The sequence below is a fragment of the Heliconius melpomene genome, chromosome 15, assembly GCF_056956725.1.
Source record: "Heliconius melpomene rosina isolate 202511_hmr_F chromosome 15, ASM5695672v1, whole genome shotgun sequence".
NCBI lineage: Eukaryota > Metazoa > Arthropoda > Insecta > Lepidoptera > Nymphalidae > Heliconius > Heliconius melpomene.
In genome coordinates this window covers 5,023,958-5,041,153 of record NC_140403.1, presented here as the reverse complement: position 1 = coordinate 5,041,153, position 17,196 = coordinate 5,023,958, and the positions used below count along the sequence as shown (strand labels likewise).

Here is a 17,196-nt window from a genome sequence, read left to right as displayed (position 1 = left end):
TAAGTTGATGATAATAAAAATAGAAATATTAGTCATTTGTCTTAATATGTTTAATTATTTTGAACACTATGTGGTTGCATACAGCTTACAGTGTATGAAATTAAATTAAGGTCTTGTAATAAGTTAGTTAGTCTCTCGAAATGTCTCTCAGTGTATGGAAGTGCACCTTCAATGAAACTTGCCAAAGATGGAACTATAAGATTACCAGCTATAATTTCAGGAGCTAAAATATAAAATACAACTTGGGCAGCATGACAGTTTTTGTTATTGGTATTCCATTCGGAGGCAAATCTTAACAAAGTTTCCTTTTGTGTATTATTAATTTCTTTTAATGTTTCTGATAGTTTTTCCTGTCCGTACCTTAACACTTCATTTATTATTTTTAAAACATGCAGGGGTCTCTCCATTCTTAAAGCTAACTTCAGTGCTTTAACTAATTTTTTATCATGTAATAAATTTGCCAATTCCTGTTCTTGTAAAATTAACTCTTCTCTTTCTTTTGCTAATTTTTCGCGTCTTTCGACAGAAACATCTTTTAAAGTAACAAGTTTTGAGTCAGAGCCACCAGTTATTATAAAAGACTCACTTTTATTAACTGCCAAAGACCATACCTTGCCATCATGGTTATCAAGTGACATTTTACATTCTGAACTTTTTATGTTCCAAAGTTTGAGAAGACCATCTGCTCCACTTGAAATTATTTGTTGACCTCTACTTAAAAATTGTATTTTAAGGACTGAACTTTCATGACCTTCAAGTGTCTTTAAGCAACTCAAATCAGCTATAGACCACAATTTTATTGTACTGTCTGCTGAAGATGTTAGAACTACTTGATCCACAGGAGAAAATATTGCACACCATATACCTCGCCGATGTCCTTTTAAAACCCCTAGTAATGATAAATCATCTGTCCAAATTTTGCAAGTTTTATCTTGTGAACCAGTTGCTAACATTTTATCATTTGGAGAAACAGCAACACAATTTATGTCCATAGTGTGGGCTAGTTCTGTATGACTAGATTTAATTTTTTGGTCAGATATATCAGTATCTTTAGGAACAGTCCAAACTTTTAGACAATTGTCTTGGCTAACAGATGCAAAGAAATTATCAGATGTTTGTGAAGTGGAAACAGATCCTACAGAAGCAGTATGTCTGGCACCAATTCCAAAGCATTTTATGCTATTATTTGAATCTTGGGACCATATTCTTACTGTGTTATCTTTACCTGATGATATAAAAACATTTGGTCTAGTAGGAAAACTTGCTAATGCCAAAACAATATCAGTGTGTCCTTTTATTAACTTACAATCCATACTACCAAGCTCATAATATTTTAAGTCTCTGCTGTTTGTTGCCACAATAACATGTGATTCATCTTTACCAAGAAATATTATATCCAGTACCTCATCAGTAAAACCTATCATTTGTTTCATACAAGCAAATGTCTCTATATCATGAATAATAACATTATGGTCAGCACTAACAACAGATATAGAATTTTTAGCTTCATTAAATAATAAATTTGTGATAGCTAGTCCACCTTCTTCTGTTGCAGGGGAAACTAAACTATTGGATTGTTCATACATGAGTCGACTTATTTGTATGTTCCATACTTTTATTACGCCTTTTTCACCAGCACATGCAACATAAATTCCATCAGTTTCTATTTTTTTTGTGAAATTTGGTATTTTAAAAGAAGGAGGCATTAATATAATAGATTCAATGCTTTCATACACTGGAACAACTCTAAGAGCCTTGGCTTCACCAAGTCGCCAAAGTATTAGAACTCTGTCCCTTCCAGAACTGACCATATGTTCATTATCTATAGTAAATTGCAATGAAGTAACTTTGCTAAAATGTCCTGAATAAACCAAATCATCTTTGCCAGTTTTAGAATCCCATGATCTTATTTTAGTATCATCTGCAGCTCCAAATATTAATTGTTTAGAAGAATCAGGATGATATTTGAGAATAGTGAAAACACCAAGGGCTCCTTTTAGGCTACTTGTACATGTGTAATGTGATATGTCCCAAAGTCTTACATTACCATCAGTGCCTCCTGAAGCAATATTAGCATCTTCAGTGTCAAAAGCTAGTTTAGCAATAGCACCTTTATGCCCAGATCTCCATACTTTCTGCTGTTTTCCAGACTCTTTGTCCCATAGTTTTATTAAACCACTTTTATGGGCAGTTAGTACGGTTTTGTTATCATGTGACATTTGAAAAGTATAAATTTGGTCACTGTCATCCGTTTCCTCTGATGTTTCCCCTATAGTGAGTACATTACAAAATGTGTTAACATCAATAACCTTAATAACATCATCACATTGACAGAGGAACTGTCCACCATCAATGGTCCACTGTATATCACCGCCAGTATAGTAAGCTTCATACTCAGCTTCTTTCTCATATCTGTAAAAAAAGTAGGATTCTTATCAGTAAATCAACAATAGATCCATAATTGATAAAAAGAGTATGAAATATAACTTACATTTCTTTTAATAAAGTACTCATTTTATTTAATGAATAGTTTCCGAATAATAGACTACTTATTTCTTTATAAAACTAATATCACGATCACACGTGGGTAACAAAAACAATCATTACGATGTCATGTGTCAAATGTCAATTTCAATATAATAAATAATAATTGTGTGTTCCAGTTTACATGATTCTGTGAGTCAAATAATATTAGGAAACTTAATATTAAAAAAAAATCTATAAATCTCTGCTGTATATTTGTAAAGTCAATTAAAATATAAAACATCATATACGAACCATCAGGAATGTGATTAAAACTGAAATATATTTAATTAATGCACAGTATGTAACAACGTCGACTACTGTAAACATGCTTTTGTAATCAAATTAAAAAAAAAAATTGAACACAAAAAAACTACTCACTGGAACAACTTTAAGAGTGAAATAAATTGTTTATCTTGCACGCCTATGAACCATAAAGTAGTAAAGCAGAGCATAGGAAAGCACAGTTCACAATTTGACAGCACATAATGACATTATAAAATTGACAATTTACATTTACAATGAAAGAATTGTCCGATGGAAATACAAGCGTTATGATTATGTAAAATTGAAAATAACATATATTTTAATATTAATTACTTGTCAATAAAACGATAACAATATTAAGATGCTATCTTCTAGAATTAGTTATGTATTTCGAAATGTTTCATCTTCAGCCAAAAATACCTCTCAACAAAACCAATTTGAGCCTGTATTTTCGTTTCCTTATGTTAAATATATTTCAGTAATTAATAGGTTAAAAATTTATCATATATACGGTATGTGCGCCGTCTTACCAGGTTGTGGTTTAATGGAAACATTCCAAGCTTTACCTCAAGGTAGTTTCCTCGCCGCTTCTTACATTGGTAAGGTTATTTTTCTAACTACACTTTTAAAAGCACAAACCTCTATCATCTGGGAAATAAATTACCACTACTATTTTATTTCTTTTAGGTATAACTGGAGCAGCAGTACTATCATTATTTACATTTCCATTAAGAAACATTATTGGACACTTGTACATAAGTGAAGATAATAAGCAAATTAAAATCTCATCAGTTGGATTTTCTGGAAAAAGAATAGACAGAATAATTGCAGTTGATAAATGGATACCCATTTTAGACATGAAACCAAGAAATACAGATGCCTTATATCTTCAACCACAGCTGACTGATGGAACTAAATATAAACTGTTTATTAATTTCGGCATTGTAAAAAATTCAGCAAAAATGAGCCAAATATTAGAATAATTAAATTAATATTAAATATGGTTGTCTATAACTTATATCACAAAAAATGTAAATATGTAGATTTTTATGTTAAAGGGGAAAAATATATAAAATAAAAAACTTAATCTTTTATCATTTCATTCTATTTTGTAGTTACATTTAAGTGAGCCAAATTTTAATTGCAATGCACTCAATCACGTGTTTTATTTCAGTGAACAAATATATTAAATGTACTGCTGCCATACAAAAATGGATGCTATGAATTTAATTACTTATTTATAATTATTATCTGTCTGTATGTACAAATTTATTACAAAATTACATCTATAAGCAATTCACAAACACAAACTAGAAACAATTATTCATTACAACATAACACTAGGTCCCCTTCATTATCATGATACTACTGATACTTTCTAAACATATTCACAAAGTAGCTTAATACAATTTTTAAAAACATGATATATAATTTAACTAGTTTTTTCCTGGAGAAACACCTCAACATTCAGCAGTGCTTGTTTACTTGCTGAACAACACATTTAGGCAAGTATGTTATAAGACCTTATTTTACAAGACATATCTTGTCCTGACAATAAAGAAAACAACAAAAAAATATCCAATTTGATGAAATGGTTCAGAAATTAAATGCATACATACATTTCGGTAATAAATTTTTTAATATATATTGATAGATTTAATATTATAAAATGTTTGCTATGTGCAAAATCTAATGAGGCTCTCATTCTTTGGAATAAATTACAATATATAAATCTATATATGAATATCTATTGTTATATTATTAAAATTTTTTAAATTGATTATTTATTACATTATTTTTATTTTCAGGATAATGGGAACCCAGAACGTCTTAATTTTATGATAACCATTATGATCATTTTTTAAAAATATGTATATATACTTAAATATATATCATATAGACGCAATAAACACTGCATTTACATATAATAATTCTATTTTTCTAATATTATTTTTAAGAAGTATAAAATGTACAACAATATGAACTTTTGCTGCAATGGCAAAACCTTTTTTTTTAGGCAAGCTAATTGATAAACTCAATTTTATATATATAAATATAAAATAAATATGATGATTGACTGTGCAAAACAGGCATGTGTCATTTCATAGGTTTAGAGTGTAAATCTGCTGACATATATGCTCCAACTATTAAAAAAAACTATGAAGATTTTAACCATTTCGAAAATTGATTTGTATTCTCTATATATTTGAAATAAAGGATTTTGTATATTTTTATGTACAATAAAAGGACAAAAAAAGGATTTAGCAGGTTTACACTTTAAGCTGACGATCTAGATACACAAATATATTAATATACAACCACTGTTTCAGTTATGGATATAGAATTATTTCAGATTATCCATTAGTTTCGAAATTTTTATGATTAGTGATGATTTTTGTTCATATTTGTTTAATAAAAGTGATTTGTATTAAGCGCTAGTGTGTCGATTCAACCAGGCAATATCAAAAACCTTTCATAACAAGTTTTTCTTATACATATATACTCCGTCCGTAACCGAAATTAATTAGAAACTTCTATACCTTATTTGGTTAAGGAGCCCCAATAACACCCCTGGTGCAAAATATGAGTGTAGTAAAGTAATGCAAGTGTTTCTATGTATTAATTATTATAAATTAGTCTATCCAAGCCTGTGCCGGTTGATCCGTTGTAAACGGACTGACGCCATTACGCTCCATGGCATCTAATATTTCACACACATATGCAGCAACATCCACCCGACTTTGGTCAATGCCTTTGATGAATGCATGCTCCAAAAGTCTATTGTATTTTGGTCTTTGTGTTTCTTCCTTAATCAGACTGCAAGTAATAAGTAGAATACAATTTTATTTATAGGATGGTGAAATCTAATGTTAAGACACTCCACGCACCGTCTAATTTGTGAGATATTGTGTGCAGAGTGGCGGAACTTAACGCTGAGCTTTGTCTTTTTACCAGAACGAGGAAGTAAAAATAATTTAATCCCCTGGGTGATGATTAATCCACAACCGTCACATTTATGATCAAGTGACGCCTCATGACGGTCTAAAATAAATTAAAACGGTTTTAAATCAGTATATTATGAAAAAAAAAATATTACAAGAAATAAAATAATATTACATTTACTTACCAAGTATTAACAAAATTCACAAAATTGTTTGAAAACACATTATTCTTGTTAGTTAGCCGTGGGGGGTCACCTTGCACCACTTGTTGGAGTTGTTCAAACACGGAACCCCACCTTGGATAGGGGAATGAGCCTGTGGCCACCTCCATTAAAGTTATGCCAAGAGACCACACATCTGATCTGACATCATATCCTCTGGCACGTCCAGGATCAATGCGTTCAGGCTACAAATTAAGAAAAACAAAAAAATATATTTTATCAGCGTCATGGAACGGGACACAGGTCCCGCCCGTAACAGCACGCAGCGTTGATAGAAGGAACCTGGGAACCTAGTGTTAAAGTACTCCCGTTCCCCATTTACCGCCGAATTCTTGAGACATTGTGTGTTGAGTGGCGAAACTCATCGCCGCGTTTTGCTTAATTACCAGAGCAAGGAAATGAAAATATTATATATCGTCCCTACAACCGTCGCATTTAGACATACACTGTGAATCATGGTGGAAAGTGGGGAGTGTCTTAACACTAGGCTCCCCCTGCCTACTCTACATGAGGGATACATCATAAAGCTGAAAAAAAAATATTAAATTATTATTATAATTAACTTTTACACTTACAGCCATATAAGGTCTGCATCCGGCATCCCGTGTGCGCGCTATTGAATCAACTAGCTTGCCAGAGATACCAAAATCACATAGTTTTATGTTACCTCTCCTGTCTAATAATATATTAGAAGGCTTGACATCTCTGAAAAAAAAGCCACGGATATTATAGAGTTGTGTTAACATAACCAAATTTATCGGAAATAAAAACTATCCATAACCACACCTGAAATAAAAGTTTCAGATAATTCCAAAATGGGCAAAGACCAAAACAATACTATTTATGACAGGTCAGAACAGAAAGATGAAAAAATAACATTTTTTTAAACTTTGTAAATAAGAAGACAACAAGACAACAAGAATGCCATGATAAAGTTATGAAACACAGGTGTCAATAGCTGACTCTCTAACAAATTTCTGAAACCTATAATATCAGTATAATATCACTACTAATTGTAATGGATCGGTGCCTGTACATGTTAGGCGGAAAAAGGGATATGGAGTGCTTTAACAATAGGTTTCCCCTGCTTGCCCTGCTATGTGCAAAATACAGCGTGAAGCTGTCATTGGTGGCATTTAGTAATATAACAAAAAACAAGGATTTTTAAATATTTTGTCTGTTTGTCTCAGAAAATGCTTAACTGATTTAATTTCAGTTTTCACTATTGTTTTGGTAAGCTTCCTTTAACATTTAGTGTTTATTTTATTTTAAGCAGTTTATAAATAAAACAGTTATATTATTTTAAAGAATGTTGATCAACAAAACTGCTATAAATAATTACTTTATTGAGTGGGCTGAAACTTTACTTTTCAATAAAGGTATAGATATTGTTTTTAAAATGATATTATTAGAAAAGGAAAGTAATGCAGACTAGTCAATTAATAGTTATGTAGTTCAAGTGGACCAATATAGTGTATATTGTGTATATTGTTATCTGTGTCCACATCATATATACACTACTTTGGGGCTGTCATGGCCCAGTAGCACAAGGATGTGACTGTAAATGTGACAGTTGTGGGTTTGATTACCATTTGAGAGAATGGTGGCAATAGGCCTCCAAAACTCACTATATGCAGGATACAGAGTGAAGATAAAATAAGATACAGTACTTACCTGTGTATAATTTTTAATTTTTCTTTTAAATAATTTAAAGCTTTGACAGTTGCTAATGTTATTTTAGCCATAATATTTTCAGGTATCCGAGTCTGCATCCTTTCACAAATAAACTTATAAAATTTGTCTAACGAGGTATCCATTAACTCCATACAAATCCAGCAGTCACCCTGTTAATGTATACTTATATAATTTTTATTAACAAAAGATATTGATGAAAGTCTAAGAACTAAATAAGTTATGACTTTTGTCATTCATGACAATTATGAGATAAGAAGAAATGGAAAAGAAATGATTTTGACGGTAATGACATCAGTTAATCTTGTAAACAAATACAATATTACACATTTGTTGTTCTGACACATTCCTTACAAGATAATATGACATCGTATAATGGCTGCTTCTCTTTATCATATTTGTAAATAATACCTATATTTTAAGGGGATTCCTCCTTCATTTTAGACAGGAGGAGACTATATATACAGCAAGCCCCATTTCTTATATAAACAGTGATATAATTTATACAGTGGAAGTACTTGTATTGTGTAACAGTCATAGACATGCAGTGGGACAGTTTTGTCTTGTTACCAGAACAAAGAAATGAAAATAATTCATACCCCTGAGTGGGAAACGAACCCACAGCCAATTTGTTTACATTCAACCACTGCGCTTAGTAAAAATTAACTTACTTCTTTAAAGAGTGCTCCATAAAACTGCACAATGAACGGACACTCATTACTTTTCATAACCACCTCCAGGTCCATTAATAATTGTTTTTGTTCCTTTTCATCTACTGTTGAACGAATTCGTTTCACAGCCATCACCTTGCTAGTTCTGAAATATTTATAAATTATACCTTATAATTACATTCTTTATATGACTAAACAAAATAAATCAATATAACTATCTAATAGAACAATTTTATGTAAGTTAAAAACTATATTATGACCCATTATTATAATATAGTTTTTCTGTATTTTACTTGCATTATATAGCATTCCCCTTTTTTTGTTATAATTAGTGTTATAAAATAACAGGAATTATTTTGTGATATTTGCATTGTGTATTATGAGTAAAGAATATTATATTCTATCTTACTTTCTATGAACCATTTTATTGACTGCTCCAAATGCACCTCTGCCTATTTCGCCAAGATCATGTAAATCATCAGCAGTAAAATCATATATCTCTGTGGCAGATAGTTGTAACTTTCCTGAAGACTGCATAGATGGATAAATCCTACATCTGTCTCTGAAATTTATTATATTCTAATTATAATCATCATGTTAGTCACTATTTGTTTAGTTAGATAAAAACCACTAAATATTTATTTCAAACAAAATATCTCATATTAGCCACCCAAATGGAGCTTGACATGAATTAAAATCTTAACATAAATTATAGCCTCTGTGCTATTCTGATGTATAACTTAAGATGTTATATTTCTGTAGTTTCATCTAAATCTATTCAGTCGTGTTTGCATAAGAGTAATAATATTAGCAAGTTATTCAATAATATGATTACTATCAAGATAGACAAGCTACACTAGCCAATGTCTACCATGTCAGACATAGTGTACTTTAATATTCTATTCTGTATTTCACATCATAATGTTACATCCATAACATCCCTGCTTAGACAAGCATATATATTAAAATAATAATAGAATACAGTGTCTTGAGATTTTAGTTGAATTTCTACAGGTACTTACTTTATTCCAATAAGATTAGTCAATAGTTAATTTCTTAGATCTCATTTAATAACAATAATGTATGTAATTTGCGTTTGCGATTTACGAGATTATTATATTAAAACGTAAAAGTAATGGTACCTAGTATTATCAGGCAATACATCTCTGATTGTCCGTGATGGTATTCTGGACTTCTGTGACGGTGTGTTAGAAGAAAAAGGCATAAATGCGGCATTATCACCTGAAGGCCCCCCAAATTGAAGGTTTAAAACTTTACGTTTCTCTGTGCCCAATAAATTTAGTTCCGGTTTTGTATTATTCGGTCTGCTTGGCCCTGAAATGTAATTAAAACTTAAATGGTTTTTTATACTGTTTTCTTCATGATACAATGTTGATGTTTACTTCGATTAGCAATTACCTTGGCTTGACGACACTTCGCCATTCTTCGACATTTTTAACGATTACAGCTAAGTAGTTTGGAATTATTTTGTGTGTGTTCTAAATGTTTTGGTTAAAATTCTCCATTGGAAAGTAACAACAAATAAGATGTTTTCGTCTTCATAACAAGAAACGATTCAATATATCGTTCAAAATAAGCATCGTAGATGCCAAAGATTTTCACAACACGATCACACAGTATACAATACACGAAAGAATTTGACATTTAATAGCGGTGCTGCCAACTCGAATTTTTAAAAGGAGCTGGACCATATAAAAAAAACTTAAAAAGAGCAACACTTTTTTATGCATTATCAATTAAAATCGATATCAATTTATTATCAGTAACTTAAAATGTGGTGAAGGAAGCAGCATTATACATATAAATGTATAATATGAGCACCCATGAATAAGCAATCAATGATCCTTCAGTGGAATTTGTCCCAGAATAAATTTTCGGTTTTAAATATAAATTAATTTTTGATTGATATGCAGAAAATGACTAAGCCGCCTTTCAGAGCCTTTTTTATGTCACCTTGTTCTGAATTTATTTCACATTTTCAATAAGTACAAAACACTTTAGTAGGGCCTGTATATTCAGCTTGAAGCCTTATTTACAATTACAGCGTATAACGCTTCGACGTATCATCAAAAATTATATTTGTATTTATATACACGACCTGTGATAACGTCATGTAAATAGATGAATGCTGGCTGCACTCACAGAAAATACACGTCACGTTTCGCCCGAGTCGAGCATGCAAGCGAGATAACGGAACAAGCGATACAGAGACGATCGGCTTGCGACGCATTTATCCATTCGATTAATAAAGTATATGAAATATTTATTTAAATGTATATTTTCATTTCTTCGGTCTGGTATCGAGATAAAGCGCGGCGTTGAGTTCCGACACTCAACACGCAATGCCTCGAGAATTCGGCAGGAAGTGGGGAACGGAGTGTCTTAACACTAGATTAACACTAGCCTACCCTGCTGTGTACGGGATACAGCGTAAAGCTGATAATTATAATATTTACATTTCGTTCTGGTGTCGAGGTAAAGCGCGGATTGAATTCCGCCCCTCAACACGCAATGCCTCCAGAATGCGGCGGCAAATGGGAAGTGAAGTGTCTCAACACTAGGCAACCTCTGTCTACCCTGCTACATGCGGCATACAGCATACAGCATGAAGCTGGATTTAAGCATTTTCGATGTAGTGAACTATTTTAATGGTAAAATTATAGGCAAATTAGGATAATTATAAAAATCGGGACAATAGTCTGGGCTGAATGCCCAACAGTTAGCCCCAACCATTTGAAAGCTTTTTGAGTTTTATTTAATAAAAACACTACTATAGCAGCTAGGCATTTACTATGGCACAGGCAAAATCAAGCACAATCATAGTTTTGGAATAATAAATTGCCTACTTGGAAGTTAGTAGTATTTTCATATTATTATCTTTGGGCAGCAGGAATATGTAAAAATCTATCTACAGAGATGCTAAGATAACAACCTAGATAAGTAGTAACATGTATATAAAAAAAACTATGAGGTTATTGGTAAATTTGTATTATATAAATCAATATAACAATTTATGTAAATACACTAGTAAAAAATATTTTATATTGTAAGGATATCTATTACCATGGGCATAGGAAGAGAGGGGCCGGGTGGTCTGTGCACACCCCAGAACATTCTGGTGCCCACTCCAGAACTATTAAACAAACAATAAACATCGTCAAAATAAGTAACAAAAAATTAAGTCAAGGCCCCCAGGAAAATATCTCTAGATATGCCCATGTTTATTACACATCTCTTTTAGATTTTTTTGTATGTCTTGGATTACCATCGGACTGTTTATATTCCAAAGATTGTGATTTATTTTGTTTCTTGGTTTTAATCTTTTCTGTGGCATTTGAAGTTTCGTCGTGGTTTGATTGTCCATTGCATTTATTTAATATTGATTTTGAAGAATTAGTTTTTTTCATTAGTAATGGATTTGACAATCCATCACTTGTAGACTTTAAATTTGGTTTTGTTTTATCAAAATTAACATAAGTAATTTTCATTGATTTACTGGGATTCATTTCTGTAGTATCATCATCACCATCTGGCCCCAACTTCAGTGATCTAAAATTGAAAAATATAAATATGTCACACACACACAACTTCTCGAAAATTTCTTGTAAAGCAGAGGGACTAGTTTCCTAACATCAGATTCCGTTTGCCTGCTTTGCTATATGACAGATATATATTTTTCAATAAAATATTTTTAAATACTTTTATTAAAATAAAAAAAGAAGTATATTAACTGCATAGTTTAATTAACTAATAATGTCAATGTTTAATACCTTTCATCTAATTTGCCTCTTATGTATGGTAAAGCTCCATATAGATCTAATACAACAACTTGGAAAACAACTTCTTGACCCTCCTCAATATTTGATCCAATCCAATTATTGCCAGGTTCTTCAGTTGGCCTTGGTATTACTACATTGAATACTCTGAAAATAATAATAAATAATTATTAATTTGATTCAGGGTTTCATTCCCACTTGGGGAAATGAAATGTATAATTATTTATTTTCTTGCTCTAGTAGAGAAACAAAAACTGGGGTCTTGGCTTTGAGTTTCATAACTCAACTTGCGTGTTATTGAGAGTCCATAGGAAGTGTTTTAGCACTTTTTTAAGGTGTTTTAAGGTTTTTTGTGCTATTTACTCTACAGTATGTGCAGAATACAGAGTGAAGCTAAAATTTAAAAGAAAATGTATATTTGCATGTCATATATGTCATAGTGTCATAGCAACACAATTTCAAACTGTAAGCTCAACTACCACTCAACATGGACATTGTGGGGAAAGTGGGGAATGGTCTTAACACTAGGCTCTCTCTGCTGGTCCTTCTGTTTTTTTAAGTGTGAAGAAAAAATCATGAATTTTAAAAATAACTCATTTGAATACTACACCTGTGAACAAGTACACCCAGGTGTGTGATACTCTTTTTATTTACAACACCTTTTAAAGTTGCACCAACTTGTGGACGAAATATAAAGTAATCAGCTTGTACTTGAAAATGTATATCTGCATTATCATTTCTAATGGAGCCTATATTTTGTAAAACACGTAAATTTTTATAACTTAAAAGAATTCCATTGAATCTGAAAAAATAAACATTATTAACTACAGTTAATGTCTTATTTACAAAGTGCAATAAATGCTGTTTCAATATAAAAAAATTAAGTTTTCTTGAATAGGAACAAGTTAAAATGTAAGAGATCATATATGATTATCGAAATATATGGTGGTGTTTGTTTTCATTACATCCGAACAAAAAATGCGGAATCTCATAAGCATATAGTTAATGTCAAATGTGTAGTGTTTTTTATACAAAGTTGCAAAAAAAGAAATATCTTACTGTTCCTAATATATATTTATAAACAAACAAAACATAAACAGTTATAAAGTACTTACTCTTTATCGAATTTTCCGATTTTATAATCTAGCAAGTTTTTTATAGAGTCCTTAAGATTTCCTAAACACCATGGTTGAAGCGCTAAGTTTTGAGTAACTCGTTTTTCAATTACACAGGAATCTTTATTGTTGGCTAATTTTCTTAATTCTTTTAGTTCAAATTTAATTATAGTTGACATTTTTAAATTCACTTAATTTATGTTTCCATAGTAATTTTTAAAAAATCCATGTAAATATACCAATCTAGACTTTTGACAGCTGAAGAAAATAGAATTTGTTTTACTTTTTACTGGTGTTGCTATAATTTACAAATGTATGCAAAAATACCTGCGCTAATTAACGATAATTGAAAAATTGATATTTGTCAGAAATTGTATTTTAGGTGCAGTAAGCGGGGGTGGAAAGAAACACTGCCTAAATCTTAACATTGCCGGGAGCATTGAATTATTTTTTATTGGTAGGTATATTGCCTCGACAAGCGTAATGTAGGACGTCCTCCAGCTAGATGGGGTGACGATACGCGAATACGATACGAAGAGCTGAAGATCGAGCACAGTGGCATGCCATTGGAGAGACCTATGTACAACAGTGGACGAGGACAGGCTAATTATGATGATGATGATGACGAGGTATACTGTACTGTGCGACATGTATTACTATTATGATAAAGTTTAAATTTTTAAACCGAACCCGATCTAGAACGGAATAAAGAAGAAGCATTATTACTACTCAGTAATAGAAATTAGATTAGTGGTAATTAGTTATATAGTTATATAGATCGTATCGATCGATCGATCGTAGTTATATAGATCGTAAATTTTTGTCAGTAGCATCTAAGAAAAACAAAAACACCCAAAATTTTTTTTCTAATAAGCAAGAAAACGAAGGTACCTTAAATATACTCGTTATTTGTGATGTCGGTTTACGGACGATAATGTCACATTGCACACTTTTATGATTTGAAAATTAGGAATGATTATTATTTTGTATAATACGAAGTAGAAATTAATTTAAAATATCTTTTTTCTATAAATTAACATTTATTTCCATTCATTAATTCGTAGGATCATAGGAACGTGCTAATAAGTCATGCCTTTTTGTGCGTAAGTAAGTCATGCCTTATTGTGCCAGCAGCAGGTGTTTTTTGATATAAAAGACGTTGTCAAGACAAAATAAACACAAACACTTTAAAAAAGTGTGTTAAAAATGGAAGACGATAGAACCCTAGAAAAAAAATAAAGTAGAAGGCATCCATAAAGCAAAAGCCAAATAACGAAGGCAAACAATGAAGTTGTATTCTATATAAAATAATAAAATGTCACTTTTTGAAATGTCTGATTTTATAATATGTGTACTGTGCACAGAACACATTTACTCATTCATTCATTCATTCATTCATTCATTGGTTCTGTGCTGCGAGTGTGGTTGCTACTTGCTATTCTTCTTGCTACTCTTGCAACACTGAAGGAACTGAAATTGACATTTGACACTGGACTGAATTTGTATATGTCAAAAATAAAAATATAACCTGGAATACTTAGATAATTTAATATTAATTTTGGTTTCATATTACTTGACACCACAAAATAATTATCGTCTTGTACATATATGCAATCCTCAATATAGTTACTTATAAGGATGACAAATATCGGCCCAAAATTTTGTGTAATTACTAAATGTGTTTTTAAGTCATCAAATGTTACTTTGTAAGTTACGAAACTTTCATAATCTATTATAGTCATTTTATATCATGTTTTATTCATTTGTTATTTTTTTCAGCAAGCCTTCACTTTTACAGTATAGATATTACCCTAGACCTACTAGTTTTCCCGACTATTTTAAGAATCCTATATTTCGTAAAGAAGACCAAGCTAAATTAATTGAGAATGGAGAACTAACAAAGTTAGCTGCAGTTCCTGTTAAACCTCCTGCTGTGTATGAAACTTCGTCTGTATATCATGATGCTTTAGTAAAGTAAGCAATTGTTCTAATTACACACATAGAGTGAGGAATGATTTAATCATAATATTACGATAAAAGATAAAGCTCTCTATTTTTGTATATATGATTTGCATTGGTAACAGATCTATATTTAAATGTAAAATATTCTTTATTTAAATAGAGAATCAAGCACTTTTGAATCATGTGAGCTAGAAGTGACTTAGAATCTTTCTTCTAAAAAGAGCTAGCAAATGGTTGCTCTTTTCAATAGAAAAATTACAATGTTACATTAAGAGTAATCTACAAAGAGTCTTATGTCTGTCATTTGCTGTACTTTTTTAAATATGAATGTGAGAGTTGAGTTTATCTGCATTTATTTTTTGGGAATTCTAAAAGAGTTCCTGAACAATTTCATGTATAATATAAAGACTACAATATATGTTTTGTAATATTAGGTATTATACTTTTACTTTTTTGGCATTTAACAAAAGATTATTAATAACTTTTACAAAATAATCTTTAATTAATTAATTTAAAGAAGAAAAAAATAATAATTGTAGTTTATTTGGTCCTTGATTTCTGGCAATATATATAGACATCATCAGAGTATAGCACAATATCACAAATTCTTTACATTAAAAATATATTGTTAAAATAAAATCAAGAATAAAAAATAAAAAATTGACTTTGATAGACTTTCTTTTTCAAATTTAAAGTCTCAATTGAGAAGGTTATTCCAGAAAAAATCTAGATGATTTTATGAAACCATAAAATTATGTACACTAATAAAACAATTAAGTAAAAGTAAATACAAGTTATCCAATTATATAAAAGAGGAAGTTGCCATCTACTGGCATATGTTGAAATATAATTTATGACATTTAAATTCAAAATTTGTGTTATGTATTTATTCTAATATCAATTTTTCAGCAAAGTAATTAATCATGTTATGAAAATGGGTAATAAGAAATTAGCTCGCAGTCTTGTTGAGCAGTCATTTGAAAATATTAAAAGAATACAAATAGAGCGCTATCATTTGGCTTCAAGTCCTGAGGAAAAAGCAAAAATTTTATTAAGTCCTAAGGATATTTTGCATAAAGCTGTAGAAAATTCGAAACCATTATTACAATTACTACCAATAAAAAGAGGCGGAATAACTTATCAGGTATTTACATAACTTTTTTTCAGTCACACTTTTTGTTGACAGGTAGAGTAGGCAAAGGGTACCCAGTGTCAAGAAACTCCCTTCTCTGTTTCCTACTTGAATTGACACTGTGTTGATAATAATTAATTCTGATTAGAAATTTAACCCACTACCTTAACATTTATAGTCCAGCTTTATCTAACTGTGAGACAATGTCTTCAATTGTTTCTATTCATTATATTTGAAAATTTTTATAATTTATGTAATGTTTACTGAAATTTGAGGCTGTTGTAGCGCAGCAGCACAGTTTCTGTCTATAAATGCTACACTTGTAGGTTCCAATTCCACTTGAGGGTTTGAATGATTTTTATCATTCAGGTAATAACAAAAAGTGCAATGTTCAGTTCTGCCTCTAACACTTAATGTTTACAAAACTGCACAGAGAGTGGTGAATGAAGTGTCATAATTCTAGGATCTGTCTGCCTACCCTACTTTATAAGGAATATAGTGTTAAGCATTAAAAAAAAACTAAAATTGCTTTTAATTTTAGGTTCCTGGACCTATAACAGAAAAGAGATCTTTGTTTTTATCAATAAAATGGTTGTTGGAGGCTACGAATGACAAAGAAAGAACTATACATTTTCCACAACAGTTTGCATGGGAATTACTTGATGCCGCAAATAACACTGGCAAGGTAGTTAAGAGAAAGCAAGATCTTCATCGCCAGTGTGAAGCTAATAGGGCATATGCTCACTACAGATGGCAGTAAAACTATAAAAATATTCATTAAGTTTTAAAAATGTAGATAATATTACCTAACAGTGAAAGAAATAAAAAAATTATGATATATTGAATTGTCTTTTTTTTCATATTTTCAAATCAC

General features: G+C 30.9%; 5 protein-coding genes across 5 annotated transcripts; 2 read left to right on the top strand and 3 right to left on the bottom strand.

Annotated features, from left to right (window-relative positions):
* Nucleotides 1-35: 35 nt before the first annotated feature.
* Nucleotides 36-2,628, bottom strand: LOC146531422 (transducin beta-like protein 3). The gene is made up of 2 exons (XM_085197984.1): nt 2,492-2,628; nt 36-2,412 (listed from the first exon to the last, which is right to left on the bottom strand). The coding sequence occupies exons 1-2, from the start codon at nt 2,512-2,514 to the stop codon at nt 51-53; spliced, it is 2,385 nt and encodes a 794-aa protein (XP_085054110.1). The 5' UTR covers nt 2,515-2,628; the 3' UTR covers nt 36-50.
* A 378-nt stretch (nt 2,629-3,006) lies between these two features.
* Nucleotides 3,007-3,877, top strand: LOC146531421 (transmembrane protein 186). Its single transcript, XM_085198000.1, has 2 exons — nt 3,007-3,389; nt 3,478-3,877. The coding sequence occupies exons 1-2, from the start codon at nt 3,152-3,154 to the stop codon at nt 3,771-3,773; spliced, it is 534 nt and encodes a 177-aa protein (XP_085054126.1). The 5' UTR covers nt 3,007-3,151; the 3' UTR covers nt 3,774-3,877.
* Mkk4 (dual specificity mitogen-activated protein kinase kinase 4) lies at nt 3,878-9,989 on the bottom strand. The gene is made up of 8 exons (XM_085197992.1): nt 9,736-9,989; nt 9,459-9,651; nt 8,726-8,878; nt 8,317-8,461; nt 7,628-7,797; nt 6,529-6,658; nt 5,918-6,138; nt 3,878-5,607 (listed from the first exon to the last, which is right to left on the bottom strand). The coding sequence occupies exons 1-8, from the start codon at nt 9,767-9,769 to the stop codon at nt 5,424-5,426; spliced, it is 1,230 nt and encodes a 409-aa protein (XP_085054118.1). The 5' UTR covers nt 9,770-9,989; the 3' UTR covers nt 3,878-5,423.
* A 1,320-nt stretch (nt 9,990-11,309) lies between these two features.
* Polr1F (RNA polymerase I subunit F) lies at nt 11,310-13,510 on the bottom strand. The gene is made up of 4 exons (XM_085197983.1): nt 13,229-13,510; nt 12,724-12,915; nt 12,108-12,260; nt 11,310-11,886 (listed from the first exon to the last, which is right to left on the bottom strand). Exons 1-4 carry the CDS (start codon nt 13,405-13,407, stop codon nt 11,562-11,564), a joined length of 849 nt encoding a protein of 282 aa, XP_085054109.1. The 5' UTR covers nt 13,408-13,510; the 3' UTR covers nt 11,310-11,561.
* Nucleotides 13,511-14,717: 1,207 nt separating this feature from the next.
* Nucleotides 14,718-17,167, top strand: mRpS7 (mitochondrial ribosomal protein S7). The gene is made up of 4 exons (XM_085198309.1): nt 14,718-14,934; nt 15,008-15,202; nt 16,100-16,334; nt 16,864-17,167. The coding sequence occupies exons 1-4, from the start codon at nt 14,867-14,869 to the stop codon at nt 17,080-17,082; spliced, it is 717 nt and encodes a 238-aa protein (XP_085054435.1). The 5' UTR covers nt 14,718-14,866; the 3' UTR covers nt 17,083-17,167.
* The last annotated feature ends 29 nt before the right edge of the window (nt 17,168-17,196 follow it).

Excerpts from the sequence above, each read along its gene's own strand:
- LOC146531422 (XM_085197984.1), bottom strand. The coding sequence starts at position 2,514 with ATGAGTACTTTATTAAAAGAAAT. Across the intron at positions 2,413-2,491 it reads AGTACTTTATTAAAAGAAAT|ATATGAGAAAGAAGCTGAGT; the intron begins GTAAGTTATATT and ends CTTTTTTTACAG.
- LOC146531421 (XM_085198000.1), top strand. The coding sequence starts at position 3,152 with ATGCTATCTTCTAGAATTAGTTATGTATTTCGAAATGTTTCATCTTCA. Across the intron at positions 3,390-3,477 it reads CCTCGCCGCTTCTTACATTG|GTATAACTGGAGCAGCAGTA; the intron begins GTAAGGTTATTT and ends TATTTCTTTTAG.
- Mkk4 (XM_085197992.1), bottom strand. The coding sequence starts at position 9,769 with ATGTCGAAGAATGGCGAAGTGTCGTCAAGCCAAG. Across the intron at positions 6,659-7,627 it reads AAATTAAAAATTATACACAG|AGATGTCAAGCCTTCTAATA; the intron begins GTAAGTACTGTA and ends CTTTTTTTTCAG. Across the intron at positions 6,139-6,528 it reads GATGCAGACCTTATATGGCT|CCTGAACGCATTGATCCTGG; the intron begins GTAAGTGTAAAA and ends CTTAATTTGTAG.
- Polr1F (XM_085197983.1), bottom strand. The coding sequence starts at position 13,407 with ATGTCAACTATAATTAAATTTGAACTAAAAGAATTAAGAAAATTAGCC. Across the intron at positions 12,916-13,228 it reads ATCGGAAAATTCGATAAAGA|ATTCAATGGAATTCTTTTAA; the intron begins GTAAGTACTTTA and ends TTATTTTTTCAG. Across the intron at positions 11,887-12,107 it reads AGAGGCAAATTAGATGAAAG|ATCACTGAAGTTGGGGCCAG; the intron begins GTATTAAACATT and ends TTTCAATTTTAG.
- mRpS7 (XM_085198309.1), top strand. The coding sequence starts at position 14,867 with ATGACAAATATCGGCCCAAAATTTTGTGTAATTACTAAATGTGTTTTT. Across the intron at positions 15,203-16,099 it reads TATCATGATGCTTTAGTAAA|CAAAGTAATTAATCATGTTA; the intron begins GTAAGCAATTGT and ends TCAATTTTTCAG. Across the intron at positions 16,335-16,863 it reads GAGGCGGAATAACTTATCAG|GTTCCTGGACCTATAACAGA; the intron begins GTATTTACATAA and ends TTTTAATTTTAG.